The 26,026-nt window shown below is 38.9% G+C and overlaps 1 protein-coding gene across 3 annotated transcripts in view; it reads left to right on the top strand.

Annotated features, from left to right (window-relative positions):
- The first annotated feature begins 1,220 nt into the window (after window positions 1–1,220).
- Window positions 1,221–26,026, top strand: part of CRISPLD1 (cysteine rich secretory protein LCCL domain containing 1) — a 45,993-nt gene continuing 21,187 nt past the window's right edge. The window contains exons 1-4 of one of the 3 annotated variants that reach the window (XM_037380839.1): window positions 1,221–1,434; window positions 2,333–2,655; window positions 24,693–24,811; window positions 24,944–25,076. In XM_037380839.1, the coding sequence (XP_037236736.1) occupies window positions 2,398–2,655; window positions 24,693–24,811; window positions 24,944–25,076 (510 nt within the window). In that variant the 5' untranslated portion in view covers window positions 1,221–1,434; window positions 2,333–2,397. Of the gene's footprint in view, window positions 1,435–2,332; window positions 2,656–24,692; window positions 24,812–24,943; window positions 25,077–26,026 lie in introns of those variants that run through there. The other 2 variants (XM_037380840.1, XM_037380841.1) reach the window with 2 other exon arrangements.

Raw genomic sequence — 26,026 nt, 5'->3', positions numbered from 1 at the left:
GCATTTTACCTCACACAGTTTTGCTAGGAAAAGTTTGGTGCCCAATACTTGGGTGCAGAAGACTAATTCCCAGCATTGCAAAGCGAAAGTCATAAAGATCAACCAATATAGCACATAACAATTTTTTGCATATCACAGTGCGTAAGTAGCAGGGTAGCTAGGTATGGCATCCTGCAAGACAGGTTAGTTTCAAAGTCTTTATGTAAATTACAAATAAAACTGAGAAAGAGAGTACAATAAGAAGCAGTGTGTTACTTGCACAGCATTGTTTCTCTTGGGCCCATGAAGTTTGGAAGCATTTGTAGAGCCAGTCTGAAGCCAGCTGGATTCTGATGAATTTTAACCTCAGCCTCACAGTTTCTGAAAATGAAAATACAGAAAACCTTTGCAGGCTGGTACAGCAGTCCTGTGAAGACTGGAAGCTGGTCAATCCTGCTGTTACCTCAATGTACCAAATTATACTAAATAAATGAAACATTGTCCCAATCTGCTTGCATTAAAAAAAAACAAAAACAAAAAACAAAACCACAAACAAAAAACCCACAAACAACCCAAACTAAAAAAAAAAAACAAAAAACCAAACATGCTAGAGGCCTTTGATGGAAATACAGCCAAAAAGTACGTATCTGATGCCTAGTCTTGCTGGAAACAGAAACGAGTGGTTACAAGCTTTTGAATTCTACCTCGTAAAGGAAGTCTCGTGTGGCTGGTCTGCGTCCCTAATGGCATTCCTGTCCCGGTACCTCCAGCCACACTCACGTGTCCCGGACTTATGCGGTGCTCGTGTGTGAACACCCAGCTTTTTCTCTTTGCCTTGTCTCAGCAGGGGCGGGCTGGCTTAGCATCCCCTCGCCAGCCACCCACGGATTGGGGCGGCAGGGGACGGGACCCCCTCGGCCTCCTCCGGCCGACGGCTTTTGCCGGACCGAGGCCAGCCTCTGGCGGAGGCTGCGGTCCCAGCCGGGCCGCGCTGCCCGCGGGCTCCAGGCACCGCCCGGGGCGCTGGTGCCGACTCCGCCGCCCCCGGGCGAGGACGGGAGTTGCGGCTGCGGCTGCGGGCGGGGGTGCGGGTGCGGGTGCCGGGGCCGGGCGCGGTGCCCGGAGCGCGGCGCGTCCCGCCCCGCGGGGGTGCCGGGGAGGGGTGTCCGCCGCACGTCACCGCCGCCCGCGATAAATGCCCGGCGGGGCGGGAGCCAGGAGGAGAAGCGTGGAGCTCCTCGGGGCGGCGGCGCTCTCGGCGGCAGCCCCTTGCCGCGGCTCCGCTGCTGGACACGTCCGCCCCCGCCGCGCCGCCCCCAGCGCTCCCGCCCGGCGCAGCGAGCGGGGCGAGGCCGCGCCTGCAACCCCCGGTCCCGGCCCCGACGCGGGCCTGGCGAGGAGGTGGGCGGCGGAGCGGAGCTGGCTCGGAGGGCGGAGGCGGCCGCCGCCGGAGCGGTAAGGGCGTGGGTGGGGGCTCCGCGCAGCATCCTCCTCGCGGCGGGGGCCGGGCGGGGGGCGGCGGCACCCGGGCACCGGGGAGCGGGTCCCCGCGGAGAGCGGGGCCGGGGCCGGGCCGCCGGCTGCGGGCGGCGCGCTGGAGGGCGCCGGTTCTGCCCCCTTGGCGGCTTTGTGCTTCCCGGCCGGCGGCGGGAGTCGCGCCTCTCGCCCGGGGTGAGGCGGTGCCCCCGGCTCTCTGCCTGACGCCCTCGGTCGTGTATTGGGCAGTGTCGGGCTGTTGTATTCTTGCAAGTGGCACTACTTTTCCTGAGAGTTCTCCGTGCTTTCCTTTGTTTGGCGAATGCAGTAACCCCACCGCCCCCCGTTTTCCTGTCCTGGTTGAATACCTTTAGTTTTACTAGTTTTTTGGAAATCAGAAACCAAAAGCTTTAATCAAAGGCGTGGTTTGAAATGCACCAAGAGGGGATATTTCATACCAACTTTACTGTGTCTTTCAGTTCACATTTTGGCAACGAGTGCAGGCCTTTTAACTTTTTTTGCTCTTGAATTCCAATACTAATACCGGGAGGTCTTATCTACAGTCTAATCTTCCTCGGTGCCTGGCTCCCTTTAGGCAGATGTGAACAGCCTGCTTTCTGGCGTGCAGGCAGTGACCTGTGCCTGCCTGTGTGCCATATACAACCACTTGAACAAACTCAAGTTAGTAAGGGTGATATAAGCTATCATCCCAGATCAATAGGTTATACTTGCTGGAGTAAAAAATGTTGCGCCCTGATTTCTCCCCCTAAAACAACAGTGGCAAACTGTACAAACTACAGGTTTTGTTGCATAATAAGCTCATACAGGCCAGTACCTCAACCTCCAAATTACATCGCTCTCTCTTATGCATTTACAGCCAACAAACCTGGAAGACAGACTTTGCCTTGGAGCTAACTCCTGAGCGTTTTGAGATCATTCATCATGAAGTATGTAGTACAGGAATGGCTCAGAGTAACTACCTTGCTGTTCATAGCTCAAGCAGTTTCTGCAATGGCTCTTCCCAATGCCACGCGCTTAGAGGAACTTTTGGAAAAGTACATGGATGAAGATGGTGAGTGGTGGATCGCCAAGCAGAGAGGGAAAAGGGCTATCACAGACAGTGATATGCAAAGTATCTTGGATCTTCATAATAAATTACGGGGTCAGGTGTATCCACCAGCTTCCAATATGGAATATATGGTAAGGAAAAACTGATAGTGACATGCAGAAAGAAATGTTCTTAGTATAGTTACTGTCACTTTATAAACAAGCATACTTTGAGTCTAGCTTGTTTGTTTTCTCATTTAAGGCACTTGTTACTTGTTTATCTTTTTTTTTATACAGGGGTGAACTGTGAGATAAAAATGCCTGTTTGTGGTCCAAATCAAGTGTCATGTTCTACTGATATTAACAGGTTTAATCTCTCGCAGCTTTTCAGAATTTAAGTGGCAATTCCTTAGTATTGGGGGCCAATTTCCAAAACTGCATTACGCAAAATAGTTGATTATGGCCTAAGGAGTTACCATCTAAGAAGAGTACTGAACTATGAAGTTTTAAAATAACATGGATTGTCTCCCATGCTTCTAGGTTGGATGGAATTTCTCAGCAAAGTGAGGCCTCTCTAACAAGAAAGTCTATTTAAGTTGGCATGTGTTACTGGTGTCCTGTATGTTTCCTGTGTTTAACAGATTAATAATGTAATACATAATTTCTGTTGGTGTTTTTGCCTTAAGAAGCCTCAATATTTGGTTTGTAATTAGTAGCCTTAAATCTCCCATGGTTTTGAACTTTGATTTTGTGCCATAGTTCAAGGTTAACTCTGTGTCTCCTTGCTAATTAGATCAAATCAGGTCATTAGAGCTTTTAAGAAGTCTAGAAGTCTGACAAGAATATGCAACTTTTCTCCTGTATTCTTGTTTCTGCAGAAAAACTCAAACCTTTTTCTTGTGTCCACACTGTGTACTTTTTATTTGTCTTTCCAAACACCAGAGAAATAGCATTACTGTAGGTTGGGTTATCTATACCAAATATTACACAGGTTTCCTGACACCTTCCATTGTAAGGTCATGACAGAGGATCATATTAATACATTTCAAGATGCAGGTGTCTTTTCCAGTTTGGAGTGATGCCTCTCGGCTTGGAGATCTGATTGAACTGAGCATGTGTCCTGGAGAAACCATGCTTGTTTAAATCATGAATAAAAGTAGTTTAGCTTAAGTTTACTTATACGAGCATTGCTATATTAGACTAAGAGCTATCAGAGAATTAATTACCACATTTCATCTCCAAAAAAAGGGATGATAATGTTTAAAACCCTTTTAACCCTTTCAGTTACAATTTTCTGCACATATCCTTAAACTTTGTTTTGTTGTGACTTTTTCAGACCTTGTTACAATGAGAATAGGGAAGACTATTTTTTTTGTATGTTAAAATACCACAAAACTTTTTCCTGAGATTCTGCAAAAGGGTAGCTTTGTTTCTTAGTTATGTGCCTTTTCCTGTTCCTAATCCCCTCTACATTTGCCTGTGTTATATATCCTGGAAAAAAAGAATCTGGATGTACTCAACAGAGTTAGATTTTTGACATATATATTCTTCAAAGATTCCTCCTGCACTGCACACACTTTGGCTGAGACTTTGTGATAGGTCTACATCTGGAACAAGTTTTGTTGTTGTTGTTCTTTCTGTGCTCTCCAATGACCCCTGACCCAGACTACAAGTAGCATGGAAAAGAGATGCCCTGATTTTAAGGTCAAGGAGATATTCTTATGTCCTGTTACTCGGAATGGGACAGCAGCTTTCAAGAGAGTGGGATTCAGTTTTGGCCTAGTATCCAAGTGAATCAGGGATTGGGGTGGGTAAGAGTTTGGGATTTGTGAATGTAAAGGGTCTGGTCAAAGGGGTGGGTACATATTCAGAGATGGGGACCCATGAGAAGGGCATGGAGAGATGCTGAGAATCTGGTCAAGAAGGTGTTGAGAAATCATTCGTGTGGAGGGGAAGGGCATGTGATGAATAGATGTGGTTAGGGGAAGAACTGTGACTCTCTGGGCAGAGAAATAATTGGGAGCAAGAGTTTATGGAGGGAGGTTAAGAGCACAGAAATTTGCTAAGAGGCTATTTAAAAAGACTAAACCTGGGAGTGAGTGGGAAGGGAGGTTGTACCTGGAGGAAGCAGGCAGGAGTCAGTATTGGGAACCGAGACAAGATGGTTTAGGAGACCATGGGAGCCCTCCAGCCCTCGGTTGCCTGAACAGAAGGAAGAACTGACTGGATTTCTGATTGTTTGAACATATATTTTTATGATACAGTTTGTGATTATGTGATTGTCCACCTTCTTTTCTATATGAGGTGTCAAAGGAATCAGGGCTGTTTTATTGCTTAATAAGAGTGAAATTAGAGTACAAAATTGTAAATGTGGTGTCGAGCCACAGACTGAATAGTGAAGAAGAAATGATACGTTATAAAGGAAGCATGATTTTTTTTGTGCAAAGGGATTCCTTTTGAAAAACTATTATCTGGTCATTATCATAATGCATATGTGCAAGAAATAAAATGGAGAGATAAACATTCTATCATTTCATAACTTCTAACAGATACAGCTGTCTTTTTGACCATAATTAAAACAAATGCGTGTTTTGATACTTACATATTTTTCTAGGTGCATATTAATAATAGGATGGGCAAGTTCTGCTTTTGCAGATAAAGAAATAAGAACTCATATATCTGGTTTTCCAAGGGTCTGTGACCTTTGGATCAGTTTTGTGAATGAAAAAAAAGCTCAAACACCCAAGTACTGATAAAATTAAAACTGTACTTGACTATGTTTGGTAAAATAAAGGATGGGGATAAATAGGGATGTTGAATTAAAAAAAAAAAAAGTTTCTAGCAGATAGACCCATACCACTAAAAAAAATCCTTGCAATATGATACCAAAGGTGAGTTCCAGTGCTTCAGAATAGGGAAACAGTCCCTTTAAATGTTTGCCTGATGCTTAGTGAGCTAGATAAGTACAGCTGAAATACTTTTGTCTACTTTTGAGGTGCTTTATTAGTATAGACATGCCGGCAAAAAAATCACCTGCTATGGTCACAGTCATGTCACTGTAAGCTGCCCCTTGTACTAGTAAAACCTTCCCTTGTAAACAGAGCTAGCTCTGCTTGTGCAGGTGAAGTTTTATGTCTTACTGAATGTGAATGAAGGTGATCAAGGTCCAGGTGCCTCACTGGTACACCCGTCTCTCTAGAAGTCTGTCATAGAGCTGAGAAGTTTTAAGATCTCCAAGAGTGCTTGGAGCTGGGAGAAGGGTGTGTGGGGGCTGCGTGCTCTCATTGCACTGTTGGTGTGCAGCAGCTAAGCTAACCTAACAGGCGGCTGTGGCTGAAATGCCTCTGTCCTGCTCCTGCCACTGGCAGTATCTGAGTTGATAATGCGAGTCATCCCTGTATTTAAAGAATCGGATTTAAATTTTTTAAAATGAATTTAAAAACTTTTTTCCCAGTCTGAGCCATGAAACTGGCTCCCTACCTGGCTGAATCAGCTGAGTAGCAGTGCTGATAAAAAGAGGGTGGGAATGCATAGCTATGGAGTAGGAGGGATGAAGAACCACACTTTGGGTAGGAGATACTGGTTATGTGCCTTCTTTCCAAAGTCCAGACTTAACTTTAAGTGAACCACAGGGCTAATGCCACATTTTGCTTCAAGCTGTGCAGAGGAGAAAAGCTTCTGAGAATGGTCTCCAGCATATAAGATCTTGGAAAATATATAAGGAAAACATATAAGGAAAATTAAAAGGTTGAATTACTGATTTTCTATATACTGTCCCTTTACGCGTTGAAAAAGTGTGCTGGGCTATCACAGTTCAGAGACCTAAATTTACTAGCTGCAGCAAGATTCACAGTAGGCTGGTCTAATGAACAGAATGTTCTCATGGTTGTCTGGCTGAACTTACCAGATGAAAAGTTCATCTTCCCAAGCACTGTGGCTCTGGTGGTGAGCAGTAATGGATTCCTAGGGTAAGAGAGTAAGAATAGAGCATGTGAAAAGAGAAAGTGCTGCAATGAAACTCCCCAGCTTCCAGCAAACAGCAGCTTAGGGATTTCCAAAATAGGCTGTTGTACTTTTTGTGTCCAGTAGTCTCAGATGGAATTTTCTTTTATGAATGTGAATGCTTTTGAGTCCATTTGTATTTTCTGAATCCATGGCATCATTGCAGAGCGCTATAATTTTAATCACACGCTATGTGAAAAAGTACTCTTTTTGCTTTTTTTAAAAGGATCTGAAAAAAATCCTGTTCTTTTATTTGACGTCTTGTTTTTCTTTACTGTGAGAAAAAAACTTCCTCAGTGGTCACATCTTTGAGCTGAAGAGTTCTGCTCCTCTTTCTTGGAAACAGTTCTATCTGAAGAGCTATTCCATTTTGTTTTCCTTCTCTATCTGCTGTGGTTCTACTGTTTTCCTTTTAATTCAAAGGGAACAAACCGAACTGTTGACAGGTATGGCATACTGCAGCACTGCAACTTGATATAGTTGTGGGTTGTTGGGGGGTTTGTTTTTGGGTTTTTTTTGATTCCTAGTATTTTCCAACATTCTTTTACTTTTTGACTGTGGCTAAACTAAAGATGACATTTTCATAGAGCTATTCACGATGACTCCAAGATCTTTCCAATGTTCTAAGAGGACGCCATTTACTACAGTACATTGTATAGTCGGCTGTAATCTCCAGCAATGTCCTCATTATTTTGCCTGTGTTCACATTGAATGCTATCTGTTATTTTGTCTTTCAGTTACTTAGTGTTAGTGAGTTTCTTATCTCCTGTCTTTTATTTTCCTGTCTTGTTTTTAACTACCTTAAATAGTAAATACCATTTTTCATTCCCTGTTCTTGAGTTATTGTGAAGAAGGTATATAGCAGAGGACCATGGGCGCATCTTCCAGAGAGTTTGAAAACTGATTTCATATTCTTAAATCTAGTTTTTGTCTTTCATTTTTTTCTTTATCTCATGATACCTTAATTTTACTCATTTATTAATTTTAAATAACTTAGGAACTTTGTAGAAAGCTTAATTGTACTTAACCATTTTCCATATGTTGTTGACACCTTCAAAGTCCAATATATTGGAGGAATTAGAATTATCCATATATTTAATGTTCTTTAATTTGTCCTATGAAATCATACCAATGGAAGTCAGGTTTTAGTCAGCAGTTTCTCAGGATCTACTGGAAGCGTTTTGAAATATTAACACCCACATGCTATTTTTTGTTACTGTGGTAACGAGGCCATTTTAAGAGAGGTTTGTACCACACAGTAATTCAGAAGTTTCATGATCAAGTTCATCCAGATCCTTGAAGGCTATTGTCTGGTCCTGGAAATTTGAGACTGTTAATATTTTCAGTTTCATCTAATGTTTCTCAAGTCTGATATAGATCCTTTTACTTGCCTTCTGTCTCTTTCTCCATATAGAAGGATTCTGGTGTGAGAACTTGCATTAAAATTCTCTGTAGGGAGCAGTAGTTCAAGAAATTCAGTTAACTCCACCGTGGCTTTATATGACCTTATGACTGCATGTCAGATCATTATTTCCTAGACATCTTCAATGCTGAGAGAGTTTTTGAATTGTCATCATTATGACTTAAATAGAAAAAATAATCTTCCTTGGGGTTGTGATGAACAGTTTGGTATGAAAATTTATGGCAGATGCAAGCTGTGTGTATTGTTTATCCTGCCATATGCTGCACATGGTTGTTTCCTAGGAAAAAAAAAAGGAGTAAGGTACATTTTCATTTTGGTGTGTACAAGAATTTAACAGCATTGGAAAGAAAGCAGAGAGGGATGACGTTTCCCTGCTGCCCTTCCAAAGCACCCAAACAATGCTTATCAGAGCACTGTATAAAATGCCATGTTTTCAACATTTCCCACCCTGGGCCATTGACACCCGTGTGGCCTTCACATCAGGTATGCACTTGGGGCACATCTGTATGGAAGAGACATCTGAGCTAGTACTGAAAACTGAAGCCAACTGGTGCTGGCATAGTCAGGTCTGACCAGAGCAGTGTGCTGTTGTGGCTCTGCAGCTGCTGTGTGTCCCTGCGTACTCCTTCATGATGCTGGAGCTGCCTGTGCCCGCCCAGCCTTGGCAAAGACCTCGTCTTTTAAGACAAAAATGTGAACCATCATGCTTTGTCTTATGCTTGTCCATGTATGTAATAATCTTGGTATATATATATTAGGCAGTACCTTCTTTCTGTGGTTAAAATTGTTATTTGGTGGATTGACTTTGCACAATTTTATGCACTCTACTTGCCATCAGTCCAACCCTTAAAAAGTATCATACAAAAGACTGTGACCAAATCAGGAAATCAGTACATTGGTTTGGTGTGGATTGATGTGGAAGGCCTTATTCTTTGTTATTCCATTAGAAAGCGTTTTATTGCGTTATTAATACATTCTTACCAGATTGTAAAACTTGAAGAACTTGTTTTAGGCACCATAACCCTGCAACTTCCTAACCTCTTGGTCTTTTTTTTTGTAAGCATCATTTGTGTATCATGGACTGAATTTTCAAAAACTTTTTATATCCCCAGTAATTTCATTGGCAGCATTGCACCTTAATAAATCTGAACATATTAATGAAAACTGAGAAACTGAGAATTTTTTTATGATTATCATGGTCAACACTTTAAAAATAGTCATTATTATTTGGATAGTGGAAATTTTTAGTTCCTTTCTATTCCAAACAGTTGTACTCTGCAAAAGTAAAGGACACTGCAAAAGGAAAGGACCCACCAAGAGCAATATTTACAAAAAACATTTTGATTAATGAATTGATAATGGATTCCATTTTAAACCATTCCTCTAGTGTTCATTCCTTGATTTCATACGTATTTTCCCAAACAAATGAGTAAGTCAAATAGGTCATGTGAGATCCTCATTCCATGCATGTCCCGTTGCTGTACTGAAGGTGTTCAGGTTCCCAGCTTGATAGACAGCGATGCATCTCAACCTGGTATTTCTTGGCACCTAGCCACACACTGCATTTTGTAATTGCTGTAATTGGAGAACATGAGTGTCCTCTAGGGAAAGGAAGTCTTTGCTTATTTATTTTTAGTTTTCCTTTTCACTAGGTCCTGCCAATAAATGCAAACTTGGGATGTCACTGCAAAGCACGTGCCTAGCTTATGTCAAGTTTTATTTTGCAAACTTGTGAAGAAAATAGTCTTCTAGAGATCCTCTTTAAAAAGTTCCGATTAGAATAAATTATTTTGTGTATCTGCATGATTGTTAGGGACAATTACGGATGTGTATCTGGCAGCAGTATTAGATCCATATTTTGTTCACAGGGGGGAAAAAAACCCACATCTATTCTTTGTGTTGGTATAATAGCTCTGAAGGTCTTAGTTTGAAAACCTTGATACTGATGTGCTGAAGGTGTTGATAACCATGGCTTCTATGGGGCCTTGTATTTTGGGAGGCTTGAAGGTTTCCCACCCCGTTTCAGTAACTTCATGGAGACTTCAGAAGAGGAAAATTAAGAACAACTCTAAGTATTTATCAATTTCTTAATTTTTCCTCAGGCAAATTCTTGCTGTTTTTAAATACAAGTCGTTGGACTTTGCATCATATGAACCCACTAGTGGATAGAGCTTTTTCATGGATAATAGTAAAACATTGTTCATGTCATGATAGAGACTGAATAGGGATTGAAATAAATTTTTGGCTGTTTTGTGATGCTTTTAGATTCTATGATCTGCATAAGTCGTGATGTAGCAGTTTCTCTCTCTATGCATATCTGTCAGCTCCCAGCTGAGGTTTTTTGTCTGTAATATACTTAGGAGAATTGAAACAGCATTAGGAAACATAAAGGAAAGCCTTGTGGTGGACTTACACATTTTGGTGAATTTTACTGTGCTGGAAAGTGCCCTGTTAAATTTCCTAGACCTTTCTGACAGAACTTTTTCATGTCTCTGTTTAGTGTATCTTGTCCGTTTTGCCAAAACTCTTCAGGGACTCTTGGTTAAAAACAATTCCCATTCCCTTTGAGCAGAGAACTTCGGTTTGTGGAATCCCTTAAGTGGCTGGAGAGCACTTTGGGTGCCAAGAACAGAGCAGCTCTTTTCAGAGTGAACCTGCCTGCCTTCCCTCTGATTTTCCACTTTTCTGCTCCACTTCAAAGGCTGGTGGAAGTGCTTCAGCTCCTTTGCCTGTGCTCAAAGGCTCCTGACACTGCATCAAAGAACACAGTGACATTGACTTATCCTCTTATTCTCTCTGGCAGTTTTAGCAAAGGATTGTGCAATGTGAAGTGGCCAAGAAAGCAAGTGGATAAGTCTATGGTATGACTTCTATTGATGTAATGCCAACAACAACTAAGCAACTCCAAGTAAAGAAACTGAAAGCGGAAAGTAGCAGAAAGGCTCACTGTCTCAAAATTTAAGGGAGCCTTCCCAAAGTAAAATGATTAACAATACAGGACAGATGCTGTTCACCTTTTATTTTTGCTATCAGAGAACTTCTTCATCCCCCATATCAAAAATTTTATTAAAAATTAATCAGTAGTAGCAGAATCAAAGTGTAAATACAAAACAGCAACTAAACACAGAAAGAATCAATGAGATTTATAAAAGTAACTCCATGTAGACTGTCATCTTCATGATATCCACCTTGGAATCTTCTTTAACTTCAGCTGTTTTTTTAATTGAGAAAAAAGTATTTCTCTTAGCATAATTTCATTGAAATGCTAGATATGAATTTATCCTGTTATCTGTAAATATAGTCCTCAACCTTAGATTTGGCATAAGTAGAGTGACTGTCATAGTTAGAAGAGTGTGATTTCTTTACCTTGAGGTTAACAGAGCACTGACACAGGCTGCCCAGAGAGGCTGTGAAGTATCTTTCCCTGGAGACATTCAAAACCCACCTGGACGTGACTCTGTGCAACCTGCTCAGGCGAACTTGGTTTAGCAGGGGTTGGACTAGATGGTCTCCAGAGGTCCCTTCCAACCCTGACCATTCTGTGGCTCTGTGATTCATTGAGACGACGATCCTCTGTTGATACAGAGGACAATTTTTATTTTATTATGAAGGAAGATAATTTGTTAAAATGAGGCTGTTTCACTCATTAAATCCAGAATTTTGGCTGCCTATATACATATCACAGTATATATGTCCTTATTTCCTTGTCGGATCTGCAAATGGTCAGGAAATCCTTTAATGCATTTTTCAGCTCTCTTTTTTTTTAGATTATATTTAAACATGTTTCTAACAGTAGTGCCAAGTCATATATTGTCAGTTGGCAGTCTCCGGCAGTAAGTTCAGTTCACTTGCGTCAAATCAGAGTGGCCGTATTTTAAAAGCATTCACTGTGACATGTATTTGAGATACTGCAGTTAATTCCACTTCAAAGTCCAGGAAATTCTGTAGCATCTCTGAAACTGCTGTATGAAAGCAATCAGTTACAGCTAGTTTATTGTGGTAGTCACTATTAGGATTTGCAGTAAGGGCCTGTACTCTGGTTAATTTGTAATTAGCTATAAATATTTATTAATACTATTTGTAATGAATGTGTGTCATTCATAATTTGACAATGGACAAAATGCAGAAATCAAGATCAGCTTTTACACTGTTGCGTCTCTTCCATTCATGTCAGAATATAGAATTGAACACATGATTTTTAGTCATGTTCTAATAGAAAGTCTTTATGCACTGCCTTTAAAAAGTAGCAGAGTAAATACACTGTTTCAGAACACCCTGGCAAGCTGAATATTCCAGCAAGATTTTTTTTAACATGCTTAGAGTACATACAGAATTAAATGTGATTAGTCATGTCTGCTGGTTCCTATTCCTGGTTTTACTTTTTGAACACAAAAAGCTCAAACACATGAAACTGTAATAGGGAGATACTTCCAAATATTGGTGCAATTTGTTCAGTGTCTGGGAACAATATTTTTGGCCTCATACTGCTTTCCTGTTTCCAGGCAAAAGCCACAGTTTTCCTGCTTTTTACTCTTTTCCAAAAGAGTAGCTGAAACCTCGAGCTCTGTTCAGGAATCTCTGCCCAGTTTAAAGCTCTATAAACTCCAGTCTACCGCATGGTAGCATGTAAGGTCCTTACCATTTCATTTCTAGACAGGTAGTGGCTCTCCAATGGAAACTGGATGCCTAACTTTCTTGGTAATGAAAAGTATAACAATTTTAACTATCATCTTTCTTTGTGCTTAAAAGATATATCACTACTAGTTAGTATGGTTGGGTTTGTATTTTCAAGGAGAGTTGTCTGGTTTTTCAGTACTCCTCAGTTTTTGTGGTCACTCTGCTGTATGCTGTGAGGGACCTTGGGCTAGTATGGAGGCCACATTTTTTTCAGACTCAAATAACTGAAGGTAAGCATCTCAGTTGTGTGCAAGTTACTGATTTTTCAGATGTGCTAGTTATCATTATTTTCCATGGACTTCCTTCAGCAGCCTTGGTACAGATGAAAGTGCCTCACCTAAGTGTAACTGAAAGCCAAGCCAATGAAAACTGCCTATGTCTGTTTGTCAGGAAGAGATGATGTCAAACCAATGTATTTTACTTTTTTTTTTTACGACCCAGTAACTATCCAGCATAATGTATCAGAGGGAAGTAGCTGGTGTGATATTTTTGACTCTGGAAATTTTTTTACACTCTCCACCCCAAGGTTTTTGTGAGTGAAAATGACAGAAGCTCTCTGTTGAACTGCCAGAAGACTGAACGTGGTGATGCTGTTGGAGCTCACCCCTTTTTGATTAAGCACTTAGGTTATGACTTGTGTGAGCAAAGAATGCACTTGAAAACTGCAGAATACATTGATGTGGGCACAGGTTGGGGTTGGTTTAGACAACACGATCAAAACAGAAGAACTTGACAGATGGAAGTAATGGCCTGAAATCCACATGATGAACTTGAACTGCAAGGTATGGAATAAATCAAACAGGTAAAATACAAGAAATAAAATGTAGAGGTAACACTGCAATAAAAAAGGTGCAGGAGTTGCACTGAGTTAAAAAATAGTATGAGGCAGCAGCCTTTGAAAGGAGACTTGTCTGTGTGAAAGTGGTGAGACCTTGTCTGAAATGCAATGTCCAGATTCGGTCATTTTTTAAGAATGGTCTAGCCATTCTAGGAGGAATGAAAGAGATTAATGGGATTGATTATAAACACAGAATATGTGATTTATGAGGAGGATTGAAGGAATAAAGCAGCTGAATTTGTTTAATCTGGGAAATAAATAAAGGTTGTTACAGGAAAGAGAGTGATTTCTTTTTTCTTGGCAATAAAACATCATCCAGCATTGCAGGGCCAGTGGTTTAGGTTGCATACCAAGAAAATCCTCTTGACTCTTGCAGTCAGAAAACTGTAAAAGAAAATGACAGTAAATATTACTCTGAAACTACTGTTACTGGTTTTAATTTAAAGAAAAGGTTGATAATACACAGATATTTGATTCTGGCTCAGTGGAAGCAGCTAGATACACTACAGTGAAGATCAGTCTCTTTAAGTCATGTTCAGCTGTACCTTTGTTTCATTCTCTGCTGCTGCCATGCAGTGGGTTTCTAGTTCTTAACTGTATTTCTGGCTTATTTGCTTATGGCATTTCTCATTCTGTGTTTCATCTTTCCTTTTTTTTTCCTTCTCCGTGTCATTAGCCTTAAAGAATACAGTGGATTCTATTAAAAAGTAAATAAATACCCATACTGTACTGTGGTATTTACTTTACCACTCTCTCCCTATATTTAGAATGTATACAGCAATGAGGTATTTATACTATGCCATGGTAAATGTTTACTTTCAGTGGTGCCCACTGTACTTACTTTTCCATCCTTACTGAGCTTAAATTTTAGCTTTTTTTTTCTTTCCATATAGTCCCATTCCATATGATTTTTTTTTCTGCTTTCCTGTGTCTATGAAAATCTCTCCAATCACTGAATTATTTTTTTTTTTTTTTACGGGAAAATGTTTTTTGAGCTACTGGGCTTACCAGCTCTATTGCAATACCGATTGGTATAATTGTTAGACTCACTTGTGCTGGTCTACCTTGGGTGAGAAGGAACTCTTTTGATTTAACATCCACACAACACAAATAGTTGGATTCATCTCACCAAACTTTCAATGTCTGGGGTGTAGATGTCTGCATTTGAGCCAGTTGCCTTTATAATTAGTAGAGAAAAATGAGAATTTTCAACACACAGTTTATCTCAAAGGTGGGTAGCTAATTTTACCTCCCTCTCTATAGATGCTTATTTGTCTATGTAACTGCAAAGGTAATTTAGGTAATTGGCTCAAACGTAGGTATCTGCTTTGAGGCTGTTTAATTTCAGGGGAGGCTAATCCCATGCCGTGTGATTAACTGGGCTGTTTAGGAATTGCAGTTTAAGCTGCAGTATTGTCACTGAAACATCAGCTTCTCCATAAGCAGAACACTGGTTTCAGTCTACACAATACTCAAACCCCATGTTGACAGAGGTTAAATACCACAATTTGTAGTCCAGTCTGTAAAGTTAAACTGGTGTTAGTTGTGGTTTATTTTAATATGATAATTTGTAAACCAGAAGCATTCAGAAGAGTCGTATTACATGCAGCATACCTTCTGCAAATCTTGTAAACTTCTGCGGTAGAAGAAGAGTCAGCATGTGGAGACAATAACTGCTACCACCATTCAGTTTGATCTGTCACCTGGGTTTTAGCTTCAGATAGTCTGGTGTCTGTGGAACATTTGTGAAACACTGATAGTGCCGTTATCTGTGTGAATGTATTTGATGGTGCGCTAGGTTTTAACAGGATACTGATGAAGGCAATGCCTGTGTTGGCAAGTAGTGTGGCGCAATAGGAGCGGGTTTGTAGAGCAGAAGAACTGGTGCTGAGGATCTGACATTAATGCTTTCTGCTTTTCGGGGTTTTTATTTTGAACTAGGTCTAATCTGTGTGGACTGAGTACCAGTGAACAACTGCAAAGTGTTAGATGCACTCCTGGAGCACAATTCCTGGTATTTTATCTGGGAAGTATCCAGTTTGTACTTCAAGAGTGCGCTGTGATATGCAGTAAGTGGGAGTGATCAGAACTTTCATCATCAAAAGTATATTCCAGATCTAAATTAAAAAAGATCCCTAATCCACTTGAGTTCTGTTATGGTGGTATTGCAACCCAGTCTAAAAGATCAGCGTCATTTCCTGACTGCTGGCTTCATGAAAGGGAATGTTTTAGATAGTAGATCTATGTGAACTCTAAGAAATACAGCAGAAATAGCATAAATAATTATCATACTCGGATGATATGCAAGTTGTTTTCCAAAGCTGAAACAGGAAGACACTAAATAAAAGTATACAACCCTACTGAGACTGTAAGGCTGAAGTATGTAGAGTTAAATGTTTTCTTCTCTTACAGTAAAAAATAGATGCTTGCAGGGCTGGAAGTTTAGCCAATGCTCCTGCTGTAAATGGTGGCTCAAATACAAGTTTGAAATAGCAGTTTTACTGTGTAGGTGTACTGTTATGGATAGCAAAAGCATCTGAGCTATAGACCATGCCACCTTGTCAGTAGTAGACTACTCAGAGTAGATGATGAAATAAAAGATAGAGTAGCACTGAGCCTTGAACTAAGGGTTTGTGTGTGGGGGTAAATTACACCAATGGAGGAACATGCTTCACGGTGATGATACATAAGAAGTTAATGTAGACCATTTCTGTCACAGAGGAGGATATGTGAGTAAAAGGGAAGTTGTTATGCCATTAACTTTTTACAGGGAAAGATACGTTTTCTTGGATCGCTACGAAGAAAGATGTGTCCTCTTGGATGGCTAAGAAGCTGGTTTCCAGTGTCTAGATCTTCTGTTCTGAATGTACATGTTTCATTAGAAGAAAAGATTGTTTGTTGTAGAGAGGGGTATTCGTCGTGTTTGCATAACTTTTAGGAAGGGTACGTTTAGCAAGGTTAAAAGCTTAATCAAGATAATATCTAAAGTATTGAATGAAGCACTTGCTTGAGGAAGTCTACCTTGCAGAATGTTGATCTTGAATGTCAGTAAACTCAATATTAGCTGTTCTTCTTTTGTTGTTTTTTGGTCCTCTCCTTCTGAATTTGGAAGTTCTTATGTCAAAATCTGATGCACAATGAGCATCTCTGAAATTACAGTCGGTGTCACTATGCTATCACTCAGCAATCTCTGCCAAACATTTCAGTTTTTCATTTTATTCAACAGAGCACAGACAACCTCTTGTGAACATCACAAAAAACCCCAAACAAACAACCAACAATTAGAATAATAAAAAACACCATTTGTTTCTATAGAGGAAGGTCTGAATTAATGAATCTTCACCACTTGGAACTAGACCAGTAGGCAATGACGGGTGAGGGAGGAACATCATCCTTTGCCTTCGTAAGAACCTAGATGTCTGAAGTCACTTGTTGCTGCGGTTGTCAAGGAGCGTGTGTGTACTCTACACTCGAGCTGTAATCTGTCAGCATAATGGCACCCAAACCCCCCTTCCTGTTCGCACCATTTAATGTACCAGACATCTGAATCAGCTGCATGAATGCGAAGAAATATATGCCTGTATGCTCACAGAGCAAATGTAGACTTGTGGTGATACCACCATCTGTAGCTTAATCAAAATAGTAGGGTTTTTTAATTATAATTCATCCTTAAAGCAGATGTGAAGAAAAGTCTAAGAAAAATGTCAAAGAGATTAAAAACTAGATACAGATTGAAAGATAAGAGATAATGTCTTTCTGGTTGAGGCCAGGTCCATAAACTTGTAAAACTTGGTACATGACTTGTAAAAGCCATGTATGTGACTTGTAAGATAGTTGAAGTCTGTAGACTGCAGTTGTAAAGAAGGTAATTTGTTAGATACAAACAGTTATCTGTGAAAACTGAAATTAGGAAGGATTCAATGCCTAAGTATAGTAAAGTCAAGTGTTAAAACAGTGGGATCAAGTTTTCACAGACTGAAATTTCACATCTTAAAGGGCAGTCACTCATTTTCTGTAGCTTTGGTGCACAGTTTTTTATGTATGCAGAAGGTTAGAAAGCACTGAACCAAAGGCCATCTTGAAAGTTTCACTCTTGGAAATGTAGTTTATGAGGCAGAAAGCTGTTTTGTTATGATAACCCCGTATTCAGTAGTATCATGGAAGAAACTATGGCACTGAAGACATAATGGCACACAAAATGGTACAGCATATACCATGTTCTTAGACTTGAATATGCGCTGATTTATGCCTGCCTTGCTCTCTTATGTCCAAACCCGAAGAGTACAACATGCATTTCTCAAGCCAGGTGCAGATGTGAATGAGATGGAGGGAAGGAGAGGTACATAACTTGGTAGCTGCAACCACTTTGATATTATGACTACTGATGGATGAGAGGGCAATAAAACCTCTTTAGTTTCTCCCCATCTCTGCAGTAGTACTGTGTCTTCCCATTGTTAGGTGACATCTTTTGATCTTTATAATTAGCATCACTGAGTGATCTTCTCTTGGAAGTAACATTTAGAAAGTAGAAGGAGATTTTTCAATTTAAGACATACTAGCAGCTCCTTTTGCATTTTTTTGCTACTCAGCGGAGTTCTGGAGGTGGTGTGTGTTTGTGTGTGAAATCAAGGAGGTTTGTGTTGCTGAGCAGTTGGTGATATGTTCAGTGTCTACCTGTCTCAGTGTAGGAAGCCAACCCTGATGATGATCCCTTATCCAAAAGGTAGACCACATGTAGTTTTCCCACAATGTGAGCAATACTTTTTCTCGATAGACAGGTTGAATTACCTTGCACATAGTACCACACAATTGCCAGTCAAAATGTTTGTCAGAGCTGGGAATCGGCTGCCTAGTTGCAGCTTCTTGTGCTCCCATCAGCACCCTGCACTTACCAAAGAAACCTGGTAGTGCAAAGTCATTGAAAGCTGGTAATGTCAGCGCATGAAGCAGGGAACTCACAGATGAGGAATCAGGTGCTGCATGTATCTACATTTCAGAAGACCAGATTCACCCTTTTTATGAAAAGAAACAACTTCCTGTTTTTAAGTAATGATGTTTGAAGGGTTTATTTATTATCAGCAAGCAAAAGGATCATTGCCTATAGCTACACAGAGATTTCTTTTAAACTTTTTCTGTACCACTTATTTCAAAGAGTTGTTTTAGAAACGTCCTTGGTTTAAATATGTAAAATACAAGCTGATGATGAATGTTGTGGAAGAACATTTTCAGTTAAGTTTAAAGCATCAGAACTATGTCAGCCTAGTGTACATTTCGGTAGCCAGATTTTAGTATCAGTAATGATATTGTGGTTAAGGTATGAGAAATATCTACATTGGTAGGATGTGAAATGCCTATGTTGCTGTGACTTCATATTCTTTCATTTTTATTCTGGCTTTTGTTAAAAGAAGCCAAGCACCCTGGCATTTTAAAGATTCACTAATTAGTTCTACATTTGTTTGAAGGTCCTCATTGCGTAACTTGCTCTGAGTGGACATTTTAATGTGGTTTTGGAAACCCTTCCTTATACATTTGCTTTCCTGCTGTTATCTTTTTGCTTTACTGTTTTAAGGAGGAAAGGAACACTAGGAGAACAAAAACCTTTTAAATTTTATTGAATGAAACATGAAAACCTGTGTATGTATCTTTGTATGCGGATGTGCTTTCATTGTTGGAAGCCAAAAGCTTGCCATCATGTAAGTGAAACAAGGGAATGGTATTAAGAGCACAAGAATAAATTCCTATTCTAGTGAGGAGGTAGTTTTTATATACTTACAGAGATTATTTTATGTTTGTTTCATTTACCCTGCTATATGAGCAAACACAGAGCAAATATGGTAAAATGCATCATATTTGGAACTAGTCTGACTGTATTGGTAGAAAATACTTTAAAATTAAGTTACTTAATCCTTAAAAATCAGATACACATTTATTCTTCATGTAACCTTAATCAGAACAATTAATTTAGAAGGGAGATTTGGATCACCTATTTTAACTACTGGAAGAGAAGGATGAAAATCAAGGTGTCATCACTAGTGTAAAGTAGCTTTTTCCTGTTCTTGGTGCAGTCTCTGAAGCAATGATTAGGCATGTTGGCAAAGCAGTAGAAAACCTTTTGAATCGTTTAAATTACAGCTACATGTAACTGTACAAATGACATTTAAAAGTACCTTCAAGCTAATTTATGTTAACTGTGATATGGGATTGCAGTCTGTCAGATTTCTTTTACAAGTTTTTCATTTGTTTTCAGAAATTTTATACCTGTTCATAACATTATTAACACGTGTGTAAATTTTTTTTGCATCACTCTGGAGTAGTCAGATATAAATTCAAGATAAAATTTTCCAAAGAATTGCATCAGGGATTAGGATATGTTTCCCCTTTTTTATTAAACATCATTAGAGTGATTGTGTTGTGTTGCTTCTGCCTTGGTAAGGGCTGGAGACCCAAGTAACTGTGACTTCTAATCCCTTCTACCTCTTTTTTTTTTTTTTTTTTTACTGGCTCTAGGAGGTTAGCACTGTTTTACTGCCTTTTTTTGCCTTTGGAAGTCACTGGCAATCAAGAAGGTAACTTGGTTCTCTAGGAAATTCTTTACAACTGGGTCATTGGGTAATTTTTTCTAGGATATTTCCTAAATTTGATGTAATTTAAGACAGGTTTTATTGTAATTCTAACTTCTATTACAGACACTTCAGAAGTGGTGGCTTGGATGAGTAAATGAGACAGTTGGATGATGAGTACTGCAATTAAAGAGATTGTGTCCTGTGTGCAATTTACACTTGATGGACTTTTTACATCTGAATATGTATGCTTTTGGTATTTACTCCATCACCCCCCAAAACAATACTTAATTAAAATGAAGAAGAAATTAAGCTATATCCTGGTAATCTGCTTGGTGTGCTTCCATCCTGTGGACTGCAGTTTGGCACTGAGACACCTGAAGTAGCTTTGAAATAACTGACTCCATTAGCAACAATTGTCATTGTATATTTAAGCACATTTGAACTGAAACATAGCCTTGATGAAGAAGCAGCAGTGTTAAGTTGCACTTTAGGCTGATATTTTTTCATGATCTTTTCTCATCCAAAAAAATCCTGGATCAAACTAAATGTTGGGTGTCAGGATAACAGGCAGCATTTTCTGACAACAAACTGTGCTAGGTATGTGCATGATATCCATGCTAGGTAGTTTTTATATTTGGCTTTAAAAATAAAGGGTTTCAGTGTTAGAGGTTGAGGAACAAATGTATGAGTCCTTTCCTGTGTGGCACACAGGGAGAATTTTGTGGACAGCTGGCTGTTCTGGAGTCACTTCATTGTGTGATACATGCATTGAGGAGAAAAGCAAGACATGCCACATCATTTGCTGCAAACCCAATATATATATATATGCAGGTGTTTTGACATCCAATTCATGTCTCACAACATGTTGAAGTTGGGATTATCTGTTAATTGATCAGCCTACTGTGTGCTTGGGTTATGCAGTATGATTGGGTGAATTCAATCTTTACGCAGCAGCAAGTAAATAGTTGAGTTTTTTGCTTTGATATTTTGTAGTGTATTTTTTCTAAAAAGATACCTGTCTCTTAATTTTTGTATCTAAATTCTGATATAGGAGACAGTTCCCATGAGATATTATCACAGACATTTTACAAAGGTACTGAAATGTGAATTACTCAGGTTTTAAGTCATATTCTTTCTCTGGTGTCATAAAGATTAGATTGCTAAAGCTGTTATTAGAGAACAGTTGATAACTGAAAAAATGATGTAAAAATATTTTTATATAAAAAATTACCATGGCTAATTAAAGCAATTTATCTCATGATGCTAAAAAATTACTTTCTTAGTACATTTTAAAGATTTCTTATTTCTTTGACACTAATAAACAGTTGTCTAGCCTGTTGGTCCTAACTAGATTACTTTTAAATTTTGATTAGAGAAAGGAAAATTGAAAAATTTCAATTAAAACAAAATTCTGCTTTAATCCTCTGTTGGAGAATTACATTTATTGGCTTTCAATGAAAACTGCCAAAAATTGTGATTAGCTGAGCTCTAACAACCCCATTACTTTATTCCTTCCTCTTCCTCTTTCCTGTATGCCATAAACTGATGACTCTGTGGAGTTTCTGTCATTAGACCTGTCATTATGATTGATATGGAAGGGCAGTGACCAAGGAAGGCTGATGCTGTCACTGTCTTAGAGGACTCCAGAGCAGAATCGTAAATGAATCTGCTCCAAGGAAAGTGCACTATGATGGGGCTCACTTCACTATAAGCAATAATAAATAAAAACCCTGGAAAGCACCAACGGGGCAGATTTAAACTCTGTAACGTAAGAAGAAATAGGGTGATTACCTCATGATGAGCCTTAAGCTATGACCTCTTTCCCTTAACTAATTCTTCAGATTCCTGCCTGAGATAATCTTGGACACATAAACCCTTTCTTAAAGAGAGTGGAGTTGGCTCCCTGGCTTATAAACCAACTTTTCCTGGATTTAGGAGTGACTGTGCAGTTGGCAAAAATATCCAAACACACAAAGCTCCTCATAGCTATAACTGTCTTCTGTGCTATGCTTCCTGCAAAGAGCTGTGCTGCGTCCTATCTGCTCAGCCATGAAGATTATTTCTTTGCTGCAGCTAAGCTTGTGGCCAAGAAACTGGGAATTGTGCTCATCTCTGGCTAGGTAAGCAGTGGGGAGTAAAGACAGTATTTTATACTGTGGATGAAGGCAGAGAAATTGTTAAGGAAGAAGGAATTTTTTGAAGACCATATCCAATCTCAACAGTACCTTGGAGTGTGAGTGTTCATCTGTCAGGAGGATTAATGATGAATTTAAGTTTTTCATCAAAAAGGATATTTTTGCAGAGTTCTGGATGGCTCTGTCATGCATAGCCATCATCACTCTTTAAAAGAAAATTTTGTTAAAGATTACGTCATGAGCTTGAGGAATAGATTCAAGCAGGTACTACTGACGGGCTAGCTCTGATCTTCAAAAAATTCATTATTTCAGTTAAAATAGCTGCATAATGTATTTTGAAACTTGCGTGAAATAAAAACCAACACAACAACTGTACAATTACTTTAACCATGACAGCTGTTTTAAGAGTTGAAAATGTGGGCAGATCCTTTACAAGAGAATGTATTGTGGGGTTCTGAGGCTCATAGGTTCATAAGAGCTACAAGACATTTTAGCTGGCTTTAGAGGCAGGAAGCTCTAAAAGTGATCAGGTGCCTCCATTTCGATCTAGCATAAGTCCAATTTACTCTAAATCTGTATGCCGGAATCCAGTTGGTAAAACCGTTCTTAACAAAAATTATTTGAGAAATATATTAACTTTACAACTTGTTCATATTCAGAGCTAATTCTAAGTATGAGCTGACTTAATGTCGCACACTATATGCAACAAACTATGGTGGCTTTTATTTTAAAATGTTATGGTCTCATGATTCCATTGTAGAATGATGAAGCAATTGTATGACAATTTATAAGAACAAAACATACATGTGGAAGAAGTGTGTTAATCTTTGTTTTCTATAATGGGTACAATTGGAAGAAGAGCTGTTTATGATAATGTGACAAGAAAATGGAAGAGGAAAAGATTTTACAAACTGTCATATAAAACTTCCTGACTTAAGATTAGAATATTTTCTTATGGCTATTAAAGAATGCTATGGCTTATGACACTGAAATACTGGCCCAGTAGGGTAAATAGAAAATCCCTACTGTTTCCTAAAGTCAGTGGGGTTTGTATCCATATGAGGGTTAAAAGCTTTATTGTGTCATTATTATATTGTTAGAGTAATTCTGTCAAAATAAATGTTACATTTTGGGAGTCAAAATGTACCCTATAAATTTTTTACTTGCCGATGATATTCATAATAACAGACAAAATGGAATTCAATGCTCTGAAGAAGAGAACCAAGAACAGATGTTCTAGGATTAAGTTGATATTAACATCTTTGCATAATCATGGTCTTGCATAACCAAGGACATATTTGTTTTTAATGAGTAATTTGATTAGACGGTGAAAACTCCATGTCAAGATCAATAGAAAAATAAATTCTAGCATGTGGAATTTGTCTGTTATATTTGAGTATTCTTTGGCTGTGTTAAGGAGTTTTTTACGTTTAATCTGTGCCAAAAATTTTTAGACATGATCTCCAGTGTCTGCATGGGAATTTGGGCTTAGAAATACTGGATTACTGTTATTTATATAACACAGGCTCACTCTAAGAAACTTAGTCTGAATTTATGGTGAAATAATTGAGGCTGTATCAAGAAATGTGTTTCCTTCCTGGAAATATTTTGAGTTTCCCAACCTGAGCCTTGGTATCAGAGAGTCAGGTATCTGGAAACAATTTCTGCAACTATCGGAAGACTGAGAAAGTCAAGCAGCGGTATGGTTACTTTGTACAAGAGGGACCACTTCGAGCAAACCCCAGCTTAGCGCAGTAAAAACTGTGCATACACAGTATGGTATAATTTATTTCAAGAAGAATAGGTTTTACTATGCTTTTGAAAGGAAGAAACTTGCATTTGCATTTCAGGTACAAGCCTATTCTTCCATGTCCCTTAAGAATAAAAAATAAATATAAACAGTTGTGGTAAACAATAATTCACATTCTTTTTCTTTAACTTGTCCTAAGCCTGACTGTTACTTACATGAGTGCCTATTTTTTTGCCAGCCTAGCCATAAAATCAATGAAGGACAACCTTACTCTAAGTTTTCATATTTTGTGTTTTCACTGTGTAAGATTTCAGAAAAAGCTGATTATAGAAAAGGGAGAGAAAATATCTTTCATTTCAGATAAACTATTGGTTTAGAGGAAGTAAAGCCTTATGTTGGAAGCATGTTGGATAATACTCTTTTGGCTAAGAAAAGTGCCTATTACTAAAAGGAAATCTCACAAGACAGAAAATGCACTTAATTTAGCTTGGGCAGTTGAACTAAGCCTTTCGGTTTCATATTTGTGCTTTATTCACTGCAGCATGGCTGCACATGCTTCTAAAGGGAACACTGTGATGGGATTAAAACTTTTTTCCCCCTTGTTGAAAACGTGTTGTTTTTTTCTTGTGTAACACAAATGGAGTATACAATTGTCAAGTTTCACTTTTTTCTTCAGTCTTCTGCCCTGGTAACCGAAGCTTTAAAAATGGGCAATCCTTTTTTTTTTTTCTTTTAAGTAGTATGAGAGAGACACACCAAATATTTCTAAGAAGATGTCCCTGTATTTTCTTTCAAATTTCAGACATGGGACACAGAACTGGAGAGATCTGCAGAGTCATGGGCTGAAACCTGTCTATGGGAGCATGGGCCTGCAAGCCTTCTTCCGTCCATTGGACAGAATTTGGGGGCACACTGGGGAAGGTAGTTTAAGATACTGTTTTATAATATATATGTTTGGGTGGTTTTTTTTAATCTAACAAAATTTGCTTAACGGAAGAATGATAGAAGCTACAGCTTTTGAATGATCTAATAGACTACCACTGGCTTTCATAGGTACAGACCTCCAACATTTCATGTCCAAGCATGGTATGATGAAGTGAGAGATTTCACTTATCCCCATCCTCACGAATGCAACCCATATTGTCCTTACAAATGCTCGGGTCCTGTTTGTACACATTACACACAGGTATGTAGATGGATTTGGTTTTTGTCAGCTATGGAAAAAAACCAGTCAAGACTCCAGTTAGGTTGCTATATGACATGTAGAATGTGTTAATCTTGCAGTTTATACCATAGCACTGAAGGACAAAAGGGGCATGTTGTTGTTAGACCCCATAGTTACAAGCATTGGATATTGGTGACATAGAGTAGGGTTGTCATGCAAATCTTCAGATTTCATCCTCATATATATCACTTCCTTACCAGGAATAAGGTAAAAACTCAACAAAGCTGAGTGTAAAACTTCAGTATTACTGCTCAGTGTACTTTGAATAATCCAGTCTCTGTGCTGGCATGCTGAAGAAACAGCACATTTTTTTAAAAAAAAAGTTTTCTTAAGAGAATTCCTCGGATCAAAAAACAGTTTTTAACATGTTGCTTGAAGTTCAGTGAGATTTTGAAATTGCATAAGAATTAATTTATTTGGTGCTTCTGAAATCTGTGTATCTAGCCTGAATTTTTCCAGGGGGAAACCAGTCTACATTTCAGTGAAACCATGTTCCACGTATAAAAATCCAAAATCCACGTATAATTTTCTATATAATATTAGAAAACTTCAAAATGATTGATATTTAAACATTTGTTTTCTGTTTACTAGCATACTTTACAATTGTATCTAATGTTAAGACAGAATTAACTCCATATTCTTATTTACCATTTCTGTAAAAATACCTGTAATTACACTTGCCTATTACACGCGAGATCCACAATACATGTAAATATTGCGGTGCTGATTTTTCACAGTACATCTCTTGTTCAACTCTGAAATCCTGCTGGAACTAGACAGTTGGCTTATCTTGAATTAGTATAAGTTTACCACCTGTCATATTTTCTAATTTGAATGTTCCAGCCTTTGTCATTCAGTTTATTTTGAGATCTGCAATGAAATTTTTTTCAACAGATGAATAAAGGAACACA

This window comes from Falco rusticolus, chromosome 3 (genome assembly GCF_015220075.1).
Source record: "Falco rusticolus isolate bFalRus1 chromosome 3, bFalRus1.pri, whole genome shotgun sequence".
NCBI classification, from domain to species: Eukaryota; Metazoa; Chordata; class Aves; order Falconiformes; family Falconidae; genus Falco; species Falco rusticolus.
The sequence above is the reverse complement of the archived record's forward strand: the minus strand, read 5'-3'. Positions and strand labels throughout refer to the sequence as shown.